The sequence below is a fragment of the Pantherophis guttatus genome, chromosome 8, assembly GCF_059756535.1.
Source record: "Pantherophis guttatus breed Tessera chromosome 8, ASM5975653v1, whole genome shotgun sequence".
Lineage (NCBI taxonomy): Eukaryota > Metazoa > Chordata > Lepidosauria > Squamata > Colubridae > Pantherophis > Pantherophis guttatus.
The window spans coordinates 80,646,604-80,667,287 of NC_142070.1; the positions used below are offsets into that span (position 1 = coordinate 80,646,604).

The 20,684-nt window shown below is 46.8% G+C and overlaps 1 protein-coding gene across 1 annotated transcript; it reads right to left on the reverse strand.

Moving 5' to 3' along the window:
• Positions 1-678: 678 nt before the first annotated feature.
• FKBP4 (FKBP prolyl isomerase 4) lies at positions 679-20,395 on the reverse strand. The gene is made up of 10 exons (XM_087875503.1): positions 19,582-20,395; positions 17,825-17,969; positions 16,374-16,520; positions 15,156-15,272; positions 13,155-13,311; positions 12,906-12,996; positions 9,961-10,044; positions 5,542-5,727; positions 5,151-5,390; positions 679-2,434 (listed from the first exon to the last, which is right to left on the reverse strand). The coding sequence occupies exons 1-10, from the start codon at positions 19,690-19,692 to the stop codon at positions 2,339-2,341; spliced, it is 1,374 nt and encodes a 457-aa protein (XP_087731629.1). The 5' UTR covers positions 19,693-20,395; the 3' UTR covers positions 679-2,338.
• Positions 20,396-20,684: the final 289 nt, after the last annotated feature.

Here is a 20,684-nt window from a genome sequence, read left to right on the forward strand (position 1 = left end):
CCAGTCTCTTCTTGAAACCCTCCAGTGATGAAGCAAGCATCCAAAACTTCTGGTGGCAAGTCGTTCCACTGGTTAATTGTTCTAACCATTAGGAAGTTAACTTCTTAATTCCAGGTTCCTTCTCTCCTCGATTAGTTTTCATCCGTTGCTTCTCCTGCCCTCTGGTGCTTTGGAGAATAGGTTGACCCCCTCCTCTTTTTTTGTAGCGGCCCCTCAAATACTGGAAGACTGCTATCATGTCACACCTTAGTCCTCCTTTTCTCTAGACTAACCATTCTCTTCAGTTTTTGAGCCATCTTTCACCTAATCTGTACTTTGTACACCTTTGGTATTTCCCGCCCAGTTGTAAAACTTTTGCTTTTCTCCACATTGTTGGATAGGGCCCGTTGTTCCAAGTCTGCCAAGGTCTTTTTGGATCCCGATTTCACCAGAGAGCTGCAGAAGAAACTACAGGGACTAGGTTCACCACCGAGTTTTATTCTCCCCTTCTTTCTACAATCAAGTGAAATTCCATTAGCACCCCTCCGTATTTAGCGTAGGTCCCCTGAATCCACGGGAATGCTGCAAGCAGGTGCAACAGCGCCTGAAAAAAGCGTGTTTTTTTCTTTGCGTTTGAATTTACGGAAAACAGGTTTCAAAAGCCACCTTCCCACCGCCAGTAAACCACATACACGCAGCAGAGATTATACAGTTTTAATCTGCATAATGGGCAAAAACAGCAGGGTTGCGGTTAATCGTTTTAAAAAGCCAATTATGAAATGACTCCGCTTTGTGTTCGCTTTCCTTTCAGAAGTCAACGCCACTTATGCACACAGCCTTGAGTCTTGCCTAGCCCACATCTGCCTCCCGACTGCCTTGGCCCAACAGCTCGCTGCCATTCCTAAAATGCACGGCTGGGTTGCAATATGTTCACAGCCGAGAGAGCTCAAGCTCCTCGCAAAAGTTAACGAAGGGAGAGAAATGACAATTTGGAAGATGTCCTTAAAACCTCCATCGATGATAGGCTCACAAAGGACTTTTAAGTGCTGTGCACGGTGCCATGCTCTCAAGGTTTGACGCCAAATTATCTGTGGCACGCGTGTCCCGTTTTCCAAGTGAGTCCAATTGAGCTGGAAGCGTAAAGCCCTGCTTTCCCACCCATCGATTCAGATCTCTTGTGATCCATTCCTTGATCTGCATTAGGCTTTTATTCCAATGAGTAATTCCGCCGCGCCCCCCCCCTTAGTGACTTCCGACCTCCCTTTCTCCCACCTGGCTGAACAAGTGGGCAAAAGTTTCAAGCAAAAAAACTTGGGACTGTTGGCGCGAGCTGTGGGCAGGCTTCCGAGGGAGTTGTGGAAACGTAGGCAAATCTCCCGATCTATCTCGGTTACGTCTTTCTGTGCTAAATGGAGGGGTGGGTGGGTGGGAAATAGGGAAGACCCCGAAGGACACAAACTTCAGACCTGCTGGGTTGGTGTAGAAGGATGTTCTCCAACTGGCAGATGTGTTTGAAGGCTTATGGCATGCGGGTGGCCTCTTTCCAAAAACAACTAAGGTCAGTCGGAGCAACTCTTCGTGACCTACAAACCATACCTGGCCAGATGTTGTTTGCCTGCACTTTGGATATTTCCTCTCTTATTCCAAAGCTCCTGCTGGTGGGATGCCCTTGGCAGAGTGAGTCATTTATCGAACTTTGTGTCTTTGCCAAAGGCGACTCTGGTGTTGCTGATGCCGAGTGGGCTCGGGAGGAGGAATATCTGCATTTAACAGTCCTGAGGGCTACTAACCACCTCCAGACTTCACAGTTTGCTGCTCAAGTTTTGGTTTTTTATTTCTTTTCCTCTCCTGCAGGAAGAGGAGCCCTTAACAAGGAAAGTGGCCACCCCTGCCCGGTAAAAATGAGCATCTGTGGTGACAGACCCGAAGAGAGAAATGTTAGGCTGCAGCAGAAAAGGGAGGGTTTTTTTGTGTTTAGGCCTCTCATGCAATAGCTGTGTGCATGTGCAGATAAAACTTTCTTTAAAAATGGAGGGGGGAGAGGGAGTAAAGAAGGGGGAATAAAATGGGATTTGGTTAGGCCAAGCTGGAACCTGAGAAGGATGCCAGGGAGATGAGGAAACTGAAAGAAGGGACCCTAACAGAACTTTTCAAGCTCAACAACAACAGAGTAAGGATGCATGTCCGAATAAATAATACATCAAACGTTACTTGGTTCTTGTGTTCTGCCACCGTTTCCTATTATAGACACTAAACAGCCCCCAGCCGTCGCCCCTTACCGAATCGAGATAGAAAAATAAAGGTTTAGTTCACTGGAAATTCTTCAGTTTTAGAAAACTAACGGGTCAACTTTCAACCCTCAAATCTCTATGTCGACTTCTGTTTTTTCCTCCACCCCGTTCTGTTTGCCGTCTTTCAGGTCCGCCTCTTCTTTGCATCCTGCGTCAGCTTCCACCTGGAGAAAAAAGCATGGAGGAGGAGGAGGAGGAGGAGGAGGAGGAGGAGGAGGAGGAGGAGGAGGAGGAGGAGGAGGAGGAGGAGGAGGAGGAGGAGGAGGAGGAGGAGGAGGAGGAGAAAAACCCAAAATGAGAAATCTTTTACACTTGGAGCGTGTATGTGTATATGTGTTCATTGACGCCTGCCAGTAGCAACAGAGGCTTATTTCCTGAGACTGGAAAGCTACCATGTTGTGGTCCGCCAGCAGTCTGCAGAGCTAGCAGCGGAGTCGGACAGTGAGGAGGCTGGGGAGGAACATGGGCCAGTCCTGGAGGCTGGGGAAGGCTCGGATGAGGGCTCTGCGTCGGAGGCAGAGATGGGGCCAGGGCCATCGGGGAGTGACATGCGGACTCCGGAGCCTCCAGAGTCAGACAGCAGAGAGGCAGAGGAACAGGAGGAGCCTGTTCCTAGTGTACGCATGTGGAGAGCTGCCAGAAGGCAAGAGCAGCTAAAGCAAAAGGGACGACTCAGGAGTAAGGCCAAGAGATGATTGGCCCCCTCCCATAAGGCTTAAAAGAGCAGCAACGGCTCCTGGGCTCTTTGTCGGAAAGCAACGTTGATAGTTTTGTTTCTTGTCTTGCTGCATTTATTTCTTGTCAGCGTCTTCTGCTTCTGAACTTTTGCCAAGAAAAGGCTTTGGCAGGTTGCCTAATTAGACCAAGGTCGGTGATAAACTGAGGAATGGTGTTTTGAAGAATTTGCTTTAATTTAGTTTGGACGACGCTGAGAAGGAGTTTAATTCTCAGCTGTTCTAATAAAGTCTGTTTGTTTTCAATACTAACTACTTGGCCCTGGGTCACAACACTACAGGACCAGGAAAATACACAACTTAATTGGGAGAGTGTTAATGTTGCATATTTTCCTGCAGTCCCAGGAAATGAGCCTCTGTTGCGGCAGGTACGCACAACACGCTCCAAGGCAGCGTTTTTGGTTTTGGCTCCTCAAGCAACAGACATTCTTGGGAATGAAGTTACAGTTACAGGAAAGGCTTTGTACCTCCTGTGTGTGCATCACAAGGCAGGGGTGACTGATTAACCGGCTTATTGATTAACCAGTTTGCAGGTGACCTCTGCGACTCACGGCCTCCGATGACAGCCTGGCCCGTTGCAACAAAGGAAGGGCTGAGGAGCAGTTGCCAGGGTAAACACAGAGTGCCTCCAGACTTCGACAGAACACGAAACACAAGGGAAGGCAGCGAAGTCAAACGCCGAGGGGTGGACCGGAAGAACATTTAAGGTGGCAAAAGCAGGGATCTCCGTTAGGGCCAAGATCACGTCAGGCCTTAACATGTGAATAGAGTCATGGGACTTTACTAGCTCTTTAAATTCTACCCAACGTGGCGACTTTTCTCCCTTAGATGGCAGAAGGCCCAAGGGGACAGCCAGGGTGGATTTGATTTAAATCGAGTTGATTTAAATCACGATTTAAATCATGATTTAAATCACTAGTAAAAAGGCTTGATTTAAATCAACTCGATTTAAATCATAATTTTTAAAGAGCAACTGTCATCTCTGCTACTCCTTTGACCCACTGCTGACTCACCGATAGTCCCAGTGTTGCAGAATATACAGCCTCCTGCTACATAACTAAGCTCCATTTCATGCTGAATAAACTAAATTATTTATGTATCTTAAATAGAAAACTATCTTACGATAGATTTTTACCCAAAAGTTTTTTATTTTAATAAATTCGATAAAAATAAAAAAAAATCCGATTTAAATAAAAAAAACCGATTTAAATTTTAAAAAATCTGACTTTTTTGATTTTTTTAAAAAAAATCATTGATTTTGATCCACCCTGGGGACAGCTGCCACTCCCTCAGGTAGCAGTCAGTTTGTCTTTGTACAAGTAGTCCTCGGCTTACACCACCAGTTGAGGCCAAAATTGCTAAGTGAGAAAACTGGCTAAGTGAGTTTTGGCCCGTTTTACTGCTTTTCTTGCCAGGTTTGTTAAGGTTGTTCAGAGAATCTGGTCCCCCGCCCCCCCCCCCCCCGGCTGACTTTGCTAGTCAGGACGACACAAAAAAGTGGATTGCGTGACCCAGGGACACTGCTGCAACCGTCGGTCGTGTGAATCGGTTGCTTAAAGCATCCAAATGTAAAGCCACGTGACCACGGGGATACTGCAATGGTCATAAATCTGAAAAATGGTCATGAGTCGCTTTCTTTCAGTGGCTGTTGTAACTTTGAACGGTCTATTCTATATTCTCTATTCTATTCTATTCTGAATTTTATTATTCTATTCTATTTCTATTCTTATTCTATTTTTATTTATATTCTATTTTATTGTTATTTCCTATTCCTATTCCATTCCATTCTATTTCTTCATTCCATTATTCTATTTTCTATTCTATTCTATTCTATTCTGTTATTTCCTATTCCGTTCTGTTCTATTCCGCTCCATTCTATTCTATTCTATTCTTCATTCTATTATTCTATTCTATTTCTATTCTTATTCTACTCTATATTCTGTTTTATTCTCCTATTTCCTATTCCTATTCCATTCCATTCTGTTCCATTCCATTCTATTTCTTATTTATTTTATTTTATTTTATTGGTTCGATTTATATTCTATTCTATTCTATTCTATTCTATTCTATTCTATTCTATTCTATTCTATTCTATTCTATTCCTTCATCCCATCCCATCCCATGGATAGAATAGTACTTTTATTACCTTCGTTTCTTTGTCTGCCAGTCTCTGGAACATGTTGGCGTACATCTTTTTCTCCCTTTCGTGCTGCTGGCGGATCTTTTGCTGGGAGATGAGCAGCTGGGCTTTGGCTGCCTTGTTACTTGGGTAGAGCTGTAGCACCTTCTGGAAATCTGCTCGGGCTAACTCGAAGTCGTTGACAGCCAACCGAGCCTCGCCTCGCCGGAAGAGGCCCTTCTCGTTGTTGCTGTCCAATTCCAGAGCCTGAAAGGATGGAAGGAGAGAGCTTGTTTTGACAAAGGACACTCGATGTCCAGGACCCCCATCGCAAATGGTTCAGGGGTTGCTCCAGAAGACAAACTGCAAGGAATTATAAAAATTTCATCCATCCCAAAGAGCATTCCTCCATTTTTACCTTATTGCAGTTTTCCAAGACCTGAGAGTACTCTTTCAGCTTTAAATGGCACATGGCCAGGTTGAGGTGGGCGGCCAGCCTCAGGTTCCTGGATTGGGCTTTCTCCATATCCGACAGACCGGTTTCATGCTCCAGCCACGATACGGTTTTCTTATACTGTAACGTTGCTCGCTTGTATTTCCCTTCCTGGAAGACAAGCTTGTGGTCAGATTCGAAGGAACCCAAAAGCCAAACCCCGCCACCCAGTAGGTGCACAAAGGACCCCATTCACCATTCATCACAGATTCAAAGAGGGGCTGGATGAACAGTTGTGAAAACAAGGCCCACCTGCCTTCAACCCATTGCAAACGGGTTCTAGAACAGCTCCTGAAACGCTTCTTCTTTTAAATATTCATAGGCTTGCAACTGAACAAAATACATCCAAACACATACCAGGCACGCAGGGGTGAAATGCTCCCGGTTCGGACCGGATCGCCTGATCTGGTAGCGATGGAGGCGGGTGGTTCGGAGAACCGGTAGCAAAAATCACCCCCCCCCCAATGTCCAGCTGAGCCGCACAATTATCAGAGGCTTTTTTTTTTACTTTTAACAGCATTTTTTCTACAACCTCTTCAGCCGAAAAAATGCTTTTAAAAAAAAAGCCTCTGATGATCGCGCGGCTCAGCTGGGATCGTCAAAGGCTTTTAAAAGCATTTTTTAAAATGCTTTTAAATGCCTCTGACGATCCCAGCTGAGTTGCCTGATCGGCAGAGGCTTTTTAAAAAAGCCTCTGCCGATCAGGCAACTCAGCTGGGATCGTCAGAGGCATTTAAAAGAAAAAAAGCCTCTGCCGATCAGGAAACTCAGCTGGGATCATCAGAGGCATTTAAAAGAAAAAAAGCCTCTGCCGATCAGGCAACTCAGCTGGGATCGTCAGAGGCATTTAAAAGAAAAAAAAGCCTCTGCCGATCAGGCAACTCAGCTGGGATCGTCAGAGGCATTTAAAAGAAAAAAAAGCCTCTGCCGATCATGCAACTCAGCTGGGATCGTCAGAGGCATTTAAAAGAAAAAAAGCCTCTGCCGATCAGGCAACTCAGCTGGGATCATCAGAGGCTTTTAAAAGAAAAAAAGCCTCTGCCGATCATGCAACTCAGCTGGGATCGTCAGAGGCATTTAAAAGAAAAAAAGCCTCTGCCGATCAGGCAACTCAGCTGGGATCGTCGGAGGCATTTAAAAGAAAAAAAGCCTCTGCCAATCAGGCAACTCAGCTGGGATCGTCGGAGGCATTTAAAAGAAAAAAAGCCTCTGCCGATCAGGCAACTCAGCTGGGATCGTCGGAGGCATTTAAAAGAAAAAAAGCCTCTGCCGATCAGGCAACTCAGCTGGGATCGTCGGAGGCATTTAAAAGAAAAAAAGCCTCTGCCGATCAGGCAACTCAGCTGGGATCGTCGGAGGCATTTAAAAGAAAAAAAGCCTCTGCCGATCAGGCAACTCAGCTGGGGTCGTCGGAGGCCTTTAAAAGAAAAAAAGCCTCTGCTGATCAGGCAACTCAGCTGGGATCGTCAGAGCCTTTTGAAAGCCAAAGAGGTTATAGAAAAAATGGTTTTAAAAGTTAAAAAAAAAAAAAAATTGGCCACGCCCACCCAGTGACATTACCCCACCAAGCCACTCCCACAGAACCGGTAGTAATAAATTTTAGATTTCACCACTGCAGGCACGCCTATTTTCCTTTTCAACGGTTTACGTCGAAAGCCTAAGGCCGGGATGGCAAACCTGTGGCACGCTCTCTGTGGGCATGTGCGGGCACTGTATCAACGGGAAACGACCTGAAAACGCCCTGGAAAACAGCCAAAAAACAGCCAGTTTTTCAGGCTGTTTTTTGGGGGATTTTTCAGGCTGGTTTTAGTCCGTTTTCAAGCCATTCTCCAGGTCCCTTTCAGGCTGTTTTTTTGGGCCAAAAACAGCCCAAAGAACGGCATGCCAGTCAACTAGTCTTCGGGATTCTGGTACTCCGGCGCACGCACATGTATGTGCATGCATGTGCGTTCCGGTTTGGGCACTCGGTGCCGAAAAGTTCGCCATCATGGGCCTAGACAAAAACGACTATATTTATCACTACCTTTGATTTTGTGACCACAGCCTACTAAAGTTTTGCATTTATAGAGGCAAAAAAAAAAGGCAATTTTTTTATCTTTTTAAGCAGCTGGAGAAAGAACAACATATAAAGGTAGTCCTCGACTTACGACAGTTCATTTAGTGACTGTTCAAAGTTGCAATGACACTGAAAAAAGTGATTTATGGCCATTTTGATTTAGCATCCCCCAGGATCACATGATCCAAAATTCAGCTGCTTGGCAACCGATTCATGCTTGTGACCGTTGCCGCGTCCCGAGGTCACGTGATCCCCTTTTGCGACCGTCTGATCAGCAGAGTCAATGGGGAAACCGTATTCACTTAACAACGGGGTCACTAACGTTATCAGGTGCACGGATTCACTTAACAACAGAGGCTAGGAAGATCCTAACGCGGAGCAAAACTCGCTTAACAAATGTCTCGCTTAACAACAGAAATTTTGGGCTTAATTGTGGTCAGAAATTGAGGACTACCTGGACTTGCACAGGCTGCAAATACACAGAGACAGCTAAAGCCACTCAAAAGAGTTTGGAAATCTGCGGCTATACTGCAAAACGCTTTTTCCAAGCCACCATAATGTTTTTGTCCAGTATATCCTGGAAAGTTCTCATGAGTTCCAGAATGTTCTGGAAAGTCTACTTAGCATTGAACGTTCTCAAACACAGATCGGTTTCAAAATATCATTGCCCTGACCCGCAGAAGCAACGTTTTTGTGGAACAATAAGCTATTTTATATTTATTTTAGGCATAAGGGATTAGGAAAACACGCCAAAAACTAAAACTGAAAATTTGTTAGCGTAATTTAAAAGCAGGCAAGAATCACGGAAGCCGTTAAATCCAGGCCCCAACCACACCATCCCTCACCCCGAATCCAAATTAAAGCATTTGGGACCGCTGTCTATCAGTGGGAGATCATTTTGTGAGCTCATCTCTCTGGGCCATTCGTTCCCCTGTCAAACTGGCCTTCTTGCCATCAGAATGTTTTTCTTCTAACTTTCCACGGGAAAAATCTGCTTTCCTGGAATTCAGATCCATCGCTCCCGTGTTCTGGACCCAGGAAAAAAAAAACGTTAACTGCCCTCCAAGCAGGCCTATCATCCATCTGTCACTCAAATTCAGCCTCCCTGTGTAGGTCTTTGAAACTAAGCCTCCTCCTTCTCCTCCCCTTTTGCCCGTCTCTGAACCGCTCCCATTTCTCTAAACCCTTCCCCCAAGGCCAGAGAGGCTCAGGACTACATGCAGCAGTCACGACAGGATCGGATTAAACAGAATAAAGAGGAAGAATTACTTCCAGCGATCTGGAAAGTATTTCTGGATGTCCCAGATTGCACCTGGATTTTCTAAGCCACGTGGCTTAGAAAAGTCATCAGCTCCAAGTGATTTTCTGCAGGCTGTGCTACCAGCCCAGGAATACCTTGTCCCGTAACTCTGCTTTCAAATTCTCTTCCTTAGGCAATTGCCTTTGTGTTTCTCTTGGCGATTTCTAGCCAAATCAATCAAAATAAACATGAACTCTACATCTTTCCTCTAACACGTCACCTATTCCTCCAATATAATTCCGTTGTGCCCTTAAAACCCATTTTTTCAAGCAAGCCGGGCTGGCTTAAGAAGAAATTTTTAAATGTTTTTAAATGTTTTAAATGTTTTAATTGGTAGTGAGTTTTAATTGGGCCAAATTTATATATCTTTTAATTGTTTTTTAATATTTGTCCTGTATGTTTTTTTTAATTCTGGCTGTACACCACCCTGAGTCCTCAGGGAGAAGGGCGGTATAGAAATTTAATAATAAATAAAATAAATAAATAAATACTGCTGTATGCAAATCTGAACTGCCTTTCCTCCAGCCCGTCTTTCAAATCATGAATAAGCACACTGAGCAGGAGAGGCTACAAATTATCAGTCCCTTCTTTCCGAGCCTTGGTAGTACAGTGGTCTAAAGCACCCTGTTATTAAGACCAGCTACCTGCAATTACTGCAGGTTCGAATCTCGCCAAGGCTCAAGGTTGACTCAGCCTTCCATCCTTTCTAAGGTAGGTAAATTGAGGACCCGGTTTGTGGGGGGTAATAAGCTGACTTTGTATAAATATACAAAAATATGAAGGCTATTGCTTAACGCATTGTAAGCCGCCCTGAGTCTCCAGAGAAGGGCGGCATATAAATCAAATTTTTAAAAAAAATATTGGATGAGGAACTAGGAAAGCATGTTCACTCGACTTCTTTTGTGCTCGCCTGGACTTTTTAGCGTTCTGCAGCACTGAAGAAAAATTCCCTGTTTCTACAGGGCCACAAACCCTGCAGAACACCTACTTTGAAATACTGGGTGCCTTTTTCTTTTGCAATGGCGCCTTGTTCCAGCTTCTCTTGGGTGTTCATCTCCCAGGGCTCTTTTGCCTGCAAAAACACACAAAAAAAGAGCCAAATGATGGGAGAATAGGGAGGGAGGAAGGGAAGGGAAATTAGAGTAGGAGAAAAGGTAAGACAGGGGGAAGAGAGGAGGAGAAGGAGAAGGGAAGGGGAAGTAGAGGAGAGAAGAAGAAGGTGGGGAAAGAAAGTAGGAATAAATAGGGGAGAGGGAGAGGGTAGGTTTGAGGAGAAAGATTGCTGTACAATAAAAAAAAAGATGAAGTGGAAGAAAGGCAATTCCGAACGAACAAATATATTAAGATAAAGGTTTAAGGTTTATTAAATTTGTATACCGCCCTTCTCCCGAAGGACTCAGGGCGGTGAACAGCCAAAATTAAGATACATACAGTAGAAAAATTAAAATAAATTAAAACAGAATTAAATCGGTTTGGTTTCCCTAAATTTTTAAAACCCTTTACTCATAAAATAACCCATTAAAATTGAGTGAACTGTTTAAGAATAAAAGAGAATAAATATGAATAAATAGTAAAGTTAGAATCTAGGGACAAATGAAGATGGTGTTTATGTATGCAAGTATAGAAATATTGAGATATGTTTTTAAAAAAGGGGGGTGAAAACGATTTGGCAAAAATTGTAATTAAGTAAAATGTATTTGAATTTGATTAATTGTATAAGAAACGGTCAACACTCTGTTCAAAAAAAAAAAAGATGTGTGTGAATGTGGGAGAGGAGAAAAAAACCAATAAAACTTCTTTAAAAAAAAGAAAAGGAAAAAAAAAGAGCCAAATCAGCAACCTTCTTTGTTGAAGGAAGAAAGGCACGGAATTAAGTGAAGATTTCCAGGGAAGAGGATCTGGGCATGCCTTAGCAACGTTAAAGAAGGACCCGGATTGTGGGGGCAATAAGATGACTTTGTATAAATATATAAAAGTATGAAGGCTGTTGCTTAACGCATTGTAAGCCGCCCTGAGTCTCCGGAGAAGGGCGGCATATAAATCAAATAAAAAAATTTAAAAAAAAGAAGACCCTTCCTCCAGTATGAGAATTCACACTCCAGTGTCCTTGTTTTGGCTACGCCGGGAGATGGGATCTAAGAATCAAGGGAGATTTCAACCTAAAGGCATTTATTATTGGGAAACCAACTCTGCCCACGATTGCAGACTCTTTGACGACGATTTGACTTTCTGGAAGGGTGAAAAGGGAAGCGGTGCTCCTACATTTGATCTTAGCAACAGAGGAGACCTGATCCGACGGTTAAGAGCCGTGGGAACGCTGGGAGAAAGGAAATCACATCATTTTGGATTGCAACGCGAAACTGGAACAGAGGCTCGGGGAGAACCAGTAACAACAAGTTTGGACGAGTCCTAAGCAGTCTTTCCCATGGACAGAAATCCTCAGGTCAAAGAGAGAAAGGAGAATTTTCAGAAGGTCTTTCCCACCCAGCTTTTCTCCCAAGGAAGGGGGGGGGAGGGAAGGGGGGAGGGGTCAGGCGCAAAATATTGCTGATTGATTATCCTCAGGTGCCCGTTTTTCATTTTATTCCTGTGGGGTTACGTTTCATTTACACTGTGCATTTTTATCTTAGCGTTTTAAGCACGCTCACCGTCCAAAGTCACTTAGGGGGGATGGGCAGTCATATAAATTAAATGAAGTTTAGATAGAATAAGGAAAAGATATAGATGAAGGAAGAGATAAAGATGAGGAGTTAGGCATTTTTTGAATATGTATACTTGAACAATATAATGAGGATTACTTAAATTTTGAGGAATGTAATAGAGATTACTAATATCGTTATTGTGAATTGGATTAATATGATACCCAGAATCAACTCTGTTCACACACAATATAAATGTATAATTTAAAATCATCATCATCATCTGGAACGTAACATGCCAGATATCACGGTTGTTGAGGGCCAAAGCGTACAGTTTATTGATATCGCTGTACCGGGAGACGCCAGAGTCGAAGAAAAAGAACTGGAAAAAATCACGAAATATCGTGACCTGGCCATCGAAACTACACGGCTATGGATGAAACATGTGAGAGTGATACCCATTGTCATCAGGGCACTTGGTACCATGTCCAAGAATTTTACAAAACACATCAAGAAATTGCAGCTACCTGCAGCAACACCAGCCGGAACTGCAAAAAAACTGTGCTACTTGGAACATCGTACATCTTAAGAAGGTACTTGGTTGATCCCTAGGACGCTGGCAGCAACCCCTATCAACCATTAGCACCAGTCAGTGGTATTTGTGACACATTTTTGAATGTTCAGTTGACTGAGTTTCATGTTTAATGAATAAAGTATATAAAGGAGGAGGAGGAGAAGAGGAGGAAGAGGAAGAAGAAGAAGAGGAAGAAGCAGGAGAAGGAGGAGGAGGAGGAGGAGGAGGAAGAGGAGGAGAAGGAGAAGGTACTTGGTTGATCCCTAGGACACTGGCAGTAACCCCTATCAACCATTAGCACCAGTCAATGGTATTTGTGATGCATTTTTAAATGTTCAGTTGACTGAGTTTCATGTTTATTAAGAGGTAATAATAAAATAAACAAATTAATTAATTAAAAGAATAAATACGGGCAGTGTGATGATACCAAGCAGAAGTGAGAGAAAAAGAGGAGACAATCCTATTGCGCAAACCATTTGATTTGTCCCAAACTTAAAACTCGATGGGGCAAGGGAAATCAAGACAAACATCTTTAAATATTAAACGTATTTAAAAAACCCGTATTAGATCTCAATCTGTAATTGTACACTTTGAGGTCGAATCAAAGAAATAACGTTCAGTAGTGTGCTGAAATTGCCAAAAAATTAAGCACACGCCTGTTACGTAAGGCCAATTTTCTCCCCATCCCCTCTGCCTTTGTCTAAGTGCTTCCTTACGTACCTTTTCAAAGCTTTTGAGTTTGATTTCGTATTGCAAGTCGGCATCTGGCGGGATTTGAAACTTTGGTTTCCCAAGACTTCCAAAGCCGTAGCTGTAAGAGACACGGGGGAGTGTTTAGGAGCAAAACATTTCTCCCTGAATAGAATCTGATGTACGGACCCCACCCCCCATTATTTCATCCCCCGAGTCAAGCTTGGGGGGCCACCAATGATCCACACAGCCAAGACTATTTCAGGGCAAAAGCCTCACCTGGGCTTGAGATAAACCACAGCCTCTTCCAGCTTCTCCATTTTCTGTAATGTTTTGTCCACGCCTGGAGGGAGGTCATAGTTTTCTGCCTCTCCGACTTCAAACCGTAACTCCCGTTTGTCAAACACGCGGTCTCCGTGCCGACCTTCAATTTCGACTGGCATTTTAAAAAAAAAAAAGCAGGTATTTAGAACCGATTGCTGAAGTTCTCTTTGTAGAGCAGGGGTCCCCAATCCCCGGTGGCTGGGCAGGTCGCAGGTAAGTAACTTTGTGCAGAAACGTTTGTGCAAGCGGTGAGTGAGCAAACACCCTCGCCGCTCGCATGGAACCATTTCCTCTCCCCCCAACTCTCACTGGTCCCCAAAAAAGGCTGGGGAGCACTGCTGTAGAGAGCCTGTTGTGACCTAGGCCCAAGTAGTTATTACCAGACACAATCAGTCCTAAGCAAACATATTTTATTAGAATAGCTGAGAATTACTTCATTTTCAGCTTAGTCCAAATTAATTCCAAAACAAGCCCTTCAGAAAAAATCCTTCGGCCTTATCACCAACCTTTGTCTTCTTTGGCATCCTGCCAAAGACCTTACTTGGCAAAGCCCCATGAAGTTCAGAAACAAAGATGCTGACAAGAAACAAATGTAGCAACGTTGCTTTCCTATAAAGAGCCCAAGAGCTGTCGCTGCTCTTTTAAGCCTTCTGGGAGGGGCCATCATCTCCTGGCCTTACTCCCGAGTCGTCCCTTTTGCTTTAGTTGCTCTTGCCTTCTGGCAGCTCTGCGCATGCATGCACTAGGAATAGGCTCCTCCTGTTCCTCTGCCTCTCTGCTGTCCGACTCTGGAGGCGCATCGCTCCCAGATGGCCCTGGCCTCATCTATGCCTCTGACACACAGCCCTCATCCGGGCCTTCCCCAGACTCCAGGACTGGCCATGTTCCTCCCCAGCCTCCTCGCTGTCCGACTCCACTGCCAGCTTCGCAGGCTGCTGGTGGACCACAACAGAGCCAAACTCAAAAACAGCAAGGAGTTGCATCTGTGTTTCCCAGCATGCTGTGAGTGCAGGAAGGAAGTAAGCTCCATCTTCTCCTGGGACACCCCAAGACAGATGTGAGTGGGAGAGTAAAAGAATGAATGACTGAGAGGTCAGCTCAGAAAATGACTATGTGTGTGTGTGTGCGACAGAAAAAGGGAACATCTGCATGACAGGCTGTTTCTGGGTAAATCTGGCTGAAAGAGCAAAACGCACGCGTCCGTAGCAGAAACAGAGAAGGTACAGAAAGTCCTTGATTTGCAACAGTTCGTTTAGTGACCGTTCAAAGTTACAATGGCACTGAAAAAAGTCACTTATGACCGTTTTTCAGTTACATTTGCAGCATCCCCATGATCACGTGATGCAAAATTCAGACGCCTGGCAACTGGCTCATATTTATGACCGTTGCTGCATCCCAAAGTCACGCAATCCCCTTTTTGCGACCTTCTGACAAGCCAAGTCAATGGGGGGAGGCAGATTCGCTTAACAATCAGGTCGCTAACTTATCAACTGGAGGGATTCCCTTAACAACGGTGGCAAAGAAGGTCGTAAAATGGAGCAAAATCCGCTTAATGAAAGTCTCACTTAACCACAGAAGTTTTGGGCTCAAAAACTTCAAGGACTACCTGTGTTTCAACACAACACTATACAAAGATGGGGCCCGTAGACTGTCTGGAACCCTTTCACACCCACCCTGAAATCCAGATTAATAATCCAGCATGTAGTTTAAGTCAGAGGTGAGGAATTACAGCCCCTTCATGACTTGTGGACTTCAACTCCCAGAATTCCTGAGCCAGCCATGCTCAGGAATGCAGGCTGAGGAATTCTGGGAGTTGAAGTCCACAAGTCACAAAAGAGCCATCGTTCCCCATCCCTGCAGGCTGAGGAATTCTGGGAGTTGAAGTCCACAAGTCTTAAAATGGCCCCCGTCCCTCACCCCTGTTGTTTAAGTAATCACAGCTCTTCCGCTACTCACCCTCTACCAAGGCTCCCTCGTTGGGTTTGGAATAGCCTTCTCCTTTCTTTCGGATCCGCCGAATTATTCCCCCGTCTTCATCGTCGGTCAAGTCCTTTCCCTTGAACTCAAACAGTTCTACCTAGAGGAAAAAAATGGAGGCTTCTTTAGCACCAACGGGAGGCATCGATCAGAGGAAAAAAAATAAAAGATTTAAGTAGAAGATTCCCTAACACAGAATGGTTTCTTTTTCCGTTGGCTTCCCACCTTCGTACTCGGGAACTGTAGGTGGTCCTCGACTTACGACCGCCACAGAGCCCAAAATTTGTGTTAAGCGAGACGTTAGTTCAGCAAACTCTGCCCCGTCACCGTGCTTGTCAAGTTAATAACACGGTTTTCCACTTGACTGTGCTGATCACGGGATAACACATGACACCCCCACCCACCCGGACACAGCAACCGTCATAAATAGGAGTCGATTGCCAAGCATCTGAATTTTTATCACAATGGCTGTGGGGATGCTGCAACGGTCGTCAGTGTGAAAAACAGTCATAAGTCACTTTTTTCAGTGCCGCTGTAACTTTGAACAGTTACTAAACTGTTGTTAAGTCGAGGACGACCTGTATAACGTTAGGCGGGGTCCCTGCAAGGAGACGGCAAGGCTGAGAAAAAGAAACTATTGAACCAAGTTATCCTGGACCCAGGAGGAAGCAGGGGGAAAGGAAGACAGGGAGTCCTCGACTTACGACCACAAAGGAGTCCAAAATTTATGTTGACATTGGTTAAGTGAGTTTTGCCCCATTTTAGGACTTTTCTCGCCACGTTTTGTTAAGCCAGCCACTGCAGTTGTTAAGTCAGTTCCACGGCTGTTAGGCGAATCTGGCATCTCCATTGATTCTGCTTGTCGCAAAAGGGGATCACGAGACCCCTGGGACACTGCGACTGTCATAAATATGAGCCAGTTCCCGAGCATCCAAATGTAAATCACGTGACCACAGGGAGGCTGCAACGGTTGTAAGTGTGAAAAACGGTCATCGGTTGCTTTTTTTCCAGTTCCACTGTAACTTCGAACAAGCTGTCGTAAGTCAAGGACTACCTGTATATCCAGAGTGGCTGTGGAACAGCAAACAGATTGGGGGCAGGGTGTCTGGGGGGGAGGCGGGGTAGAGAGATAGCAGGCAGAGCTTTCCTCCGTCCAATGTGCCCATCTGCCGTGGGTCAAAGCACACAGCCTCAAACCTACCTCAAAAAACAAGGTGGCGTTAGCAGGTATTTTAGGCGGGCTGCCGGCAGAGCCGTAGGCATATTCCGGTTTGCAGACGATCTGGCAAACTTCTCCAATCTTCATGGTTCCCACGGCGATGTCCCAGGCTTTGATCACCTCACCTAACCACAAAAAGAAAGAGATGACGATGTTACTGGAAGCTTAGCTCCCGAAAGGATTGTTAAAAAGCAATGCAACTATCAAGGCAAGAGTGTTGCCCTTCAGGAATTGTTAGAATATAATCTTTCCCTCCGGAGTTTACTCTTCTTGATAGTTTGATGATGAGAAACTCTGAAAAGTCATGCCTGCCAGCTCTAGGAAGGAGGGGCCATTGTTACTTGTGTACTATTTGCAAGGCGGCAAAACTGTTGTGGGAAGGAGCCCTAAACGCTGGATTCCGTTCAACGAAGGACTGAGACAAAATTCCTTTTTTGCATTCTCTTTTGTCACAATAAGGTAGGTATTATTACTGGCCTGATTTGCACCCCGTCTCTTTAGGCAGCCAAATACAGGTCCTCAACTTACGACCACAACTGAGCCCCAAATTTCTGTGGCTAAGTTGAGGCATTATCTTAAGCAAGTTTTGCCCCGTTTTATGACTTTTCTGCTCGGCACAGCAGTTAAGGGAACCACTGCAGTTGATAAAATTAGTAACCCGGTGGTTACGTGAAATCTGGCTTCCCCATCGACTTTGCTTGACAGGTCGCAAAGAGGATGTGAGCCCAGAACGCTGCAAACGTCATAAATGTGAATCAGTGACCAAATGTCCTAGTTTTCATCACATGAGCATTCCCCATGAATGCTGCAAGTCGTGTGAAAAATGGCCATGTCACTTTTTTCAGTGACGCTGTGACTTCGAACTGTCACTAAACAAATTTGTTGCAAGTCGAGGGCTTGCATTATGCAAAAGACTTTCAGGATTTTAATTTGGGCAGCCTTCCCAATCTTAAAGGCTGAGCTCACCCTTTGATCTCACATCTCATTATCCAGATAGTTTTTCCTCCGCTTTTAAGAAACCCTACGTTTCCCACAGAATTAATGAGAATTAATGTTTTTACTGGGTTGTGGTTTTTATTATTATTATATTCCACTGGCCCTATCAAATAATACCACAAATTGTGTGCAAGAAAAAATAAGTATCAATCATATGACATTTATTTGTGCAAGTCAGTCCACATTATAGTGGAACAGACGATGGCCACTGCGTTCCCTGTGGAAGTCTGGATGGGAAAACTAGCATTGTAATCTATTATGAAACAAGAATAGGGTGTGTGTTGGCTGCATTGTATGCAAATATACATATATTTGTATAAACATATACAAATATGTATATGTATGTATGCAAAAATGTGTGTGGGCTACAAACAAGTAAAAAATGAGGGGAGAGAGACATTATCCACTTCAAAGGAGACACTGGAGACGTCACCTTTTCCAAAATCGAAGGAGAACTTGTCCTTTCGGTCCCGGCTGGAGTCAAACTTGGTGCCATCCAGAAGCCATCCAGTGTAGTGGACGGTGACTTTGTCCCCTATCATGGGGCATTCGGTGCCCGTCCCTTCCTTCTTCACCACCTGTCAGGGAAGAGAAGTGGATGCCACTTGAGGGCCTGTCCGAAAACCATGCTCTACCGGCGGGCAAAACCAAAGCCAAGCCAGACAGGAGATTCCCTTTTATGCTAGCCAGGAGAGAGTCTGGTGCTCCCGCTTAGTGACCTTGGCTCGCAAAGCGAGAACTGGCCGTTCCTGAGCAGGAGGAACGCCAAGGGTCACTTTCCTTCTATCCAGGAAGAGAGAAAAGGGGGGGGAGGTGGAGGCTGACAGGCCTGGCCATCTCCTGCTCCCCCACACCTCTAATAGCCCCCCCTCACCGCCCCATAGCCCCACAATAAACCCAACACCCCCAATACTCCTCCCACTGTCTCTAATAGCCCCCACGATCCCCTACCCCTAATAGCCCCACCACCCAATAGCCCCCAACCATCCCCAATAGCCCCCACTACCCCCTAGTAGCTCCCACCACCCCATAATAGCCCATCACCCCAATAGCTCCCACTACCCCTAATAGTCCCCCACTACCCCTAATAGCCCCCACCACCCTTAATAGCCCCACATCATCCCTAATAGCCCCACTACCCCCTAATAGCCCCCCACCATTCCTAATAGCCCCATCATCACTAATAAACCCCCACTACCCCTAATAGCCCTATCATCCCTTATAGCCCCCACTGCCCCAATAGCCCCCACTACCCAATAGCCCCACTACCCCTAATAGCCCCATCATCCCTAATAGCTCCCACTACCCCAATAGCCCCACATCATCCCTAATAGTCCCACTACCCCAATAGCCCATTATTCCTAATAGCCCCATCATCCCTAATAAACCCCCACTGCCCCCTAATAGCCCCCCCACCCCTAATAGCTCCACATCATCCCTAATAGCCCCCACTGCCCCCTAATAGCCCCCCACCACCCCTAATAGCTCCACATCATCTCTAATAAACCCCCAGTGCCCCCTAATAGCCCCCAGTGCCCCCTAATAGCCCCCCACCACCCCTAATAGCTCCACATCATCCCTAATAGCCCCCACTGCCCCATAATAGCCCACTAAACCTAATAGCCCCATCATGCCTAATAGCCCCCACCACCCCTAATAGCCCCCACTGCCCCCTAATAGCCCCCCACCACCCCTAATAGCCCCGCATCATCCCTAATAGCTCCCACTACCCCTAATAGCCCCCAATGCCCCAATAGTCCCCCACTACCACTAATAGCCCCACTACCCAATAGCCTCATCATGCCTAATAGCCCCCACCACCCCTAATAGCCCACTACCCCAATAGCCCCCACCGTCCCTAATAGCCCCCGCATCATCCCTAATAGCCCCCAACAGCTCCCCTGCCAACAAACCTTCCACTGTCCAATAGCCCCCCAACACCCCATAGCCCCCCTGCCCTCCATAACCCCAATACTCCCCCCACCGCCCCCTAATAACCCCACCCCCAAAGCCCCCCCCACAGCTCCCTATTAGCCCCCTCCCCACCGCCCCCCCCCACAATTCGGCCTTGGGAGGGGGGGGGTGTCTCGTGAGGCCTGAAGGCTCAGACCGGCGGGGCCTGCAGGGGGAGGCCGCCCTCGAGGCGGGCGAGGCGAGGCCTTTTCGGGCCCCGCGGGCGCCTCCGCCCACCTTGAGGACGCCGCCGTCGCACTTGGCGGTGATGTCGAGGCCCTCCGCGGCCGCCGCCGCCGCCGCCTCGGCCGCGCTCATCTCCTCGTCCCCGCGCTCCTCCGCCGTCATGTCGCCGCCGCTCTGAGGGAAGCTCGGTGCTCGGTCGGTCGCGCGCGCGGGACCAGCAGGCGGCGCGTCCAGGGGGGGAGGGGAGAAACAGAGAGAAAGCTGCGCGCGCAGCAGGGAGAGCGAGACAGAGAGAGGAAGGAGAGAGAGAGCGGCCCCCGGGAAGCGAGGCCGGGAGGAGGCGGCAAGAGAACAAAAGCTGCGCGCGCAGCAGGGAGGGAGAGCGGCCTCCGGGAAGCGAGGCGCCTCCCGAGCGGAGGAGGAAGAGAAGGAGGAGGCGGCAATAGAACAAAAGCTGCGCGCGCAGGAGGGAGAGCGAGAAAGAGGACAGAGCGGCCCCTGGGAAGAGAGGCGCCTCCCGAGCGGAGGAGGAGGAATGAGGAGGAGAAGGCAATAGAACAAAAGCTGCGCGCGCAGGAGGGAGAGCGGCCCCCTGGGAAGAGAGGCGCCTCTCGAGCGAGGGAGGAGGAGGCGGCAGAGGACAAAAGCTGCGCGCGCAGCAGGGAGAGCGAGAAAAGAGGAGAGAGAGAGAGAGAGAGAGAACGGCCCTCGGGAAACGAGGGCGGGGTAAAAGGGGAGCAAGCAAAAGCTGCGCGCGCAGCAAGGAGGGAGAAAGCGAGGCAAGAGGGGAGAAGGAGAGAGAGAGAGAGAGCGGCCCGGGAAGCGAGGCGCCTCCCCGAGCGTCCCCTGGCGGATGGCCGATCCGAAGGACTCGCGAAGCTTCTGGAGCGCTTGCAAGGGGGGGGGGGAAAGGCGTGAGTGACCACGCATGCGCGCTGGCCGGCCGCCTGACTGGCGCCTCGCGCGGTTCCTGGCCAGGCCGGACGGAGGCTGAGAAGGGACAGACGCTGGCCTTCAACGTGGTTTGGAGAGAAAGGGATCGCAAAAGAGCAGTGGGCGCGATAGGGTTTCCCACAGCTTTGAGTGGTGGTGTTTGTTTTTGTTTTTTTTACTCTCTTGTGATCCCTTCCTCTCCAAATTCACTTGTCCTTGTG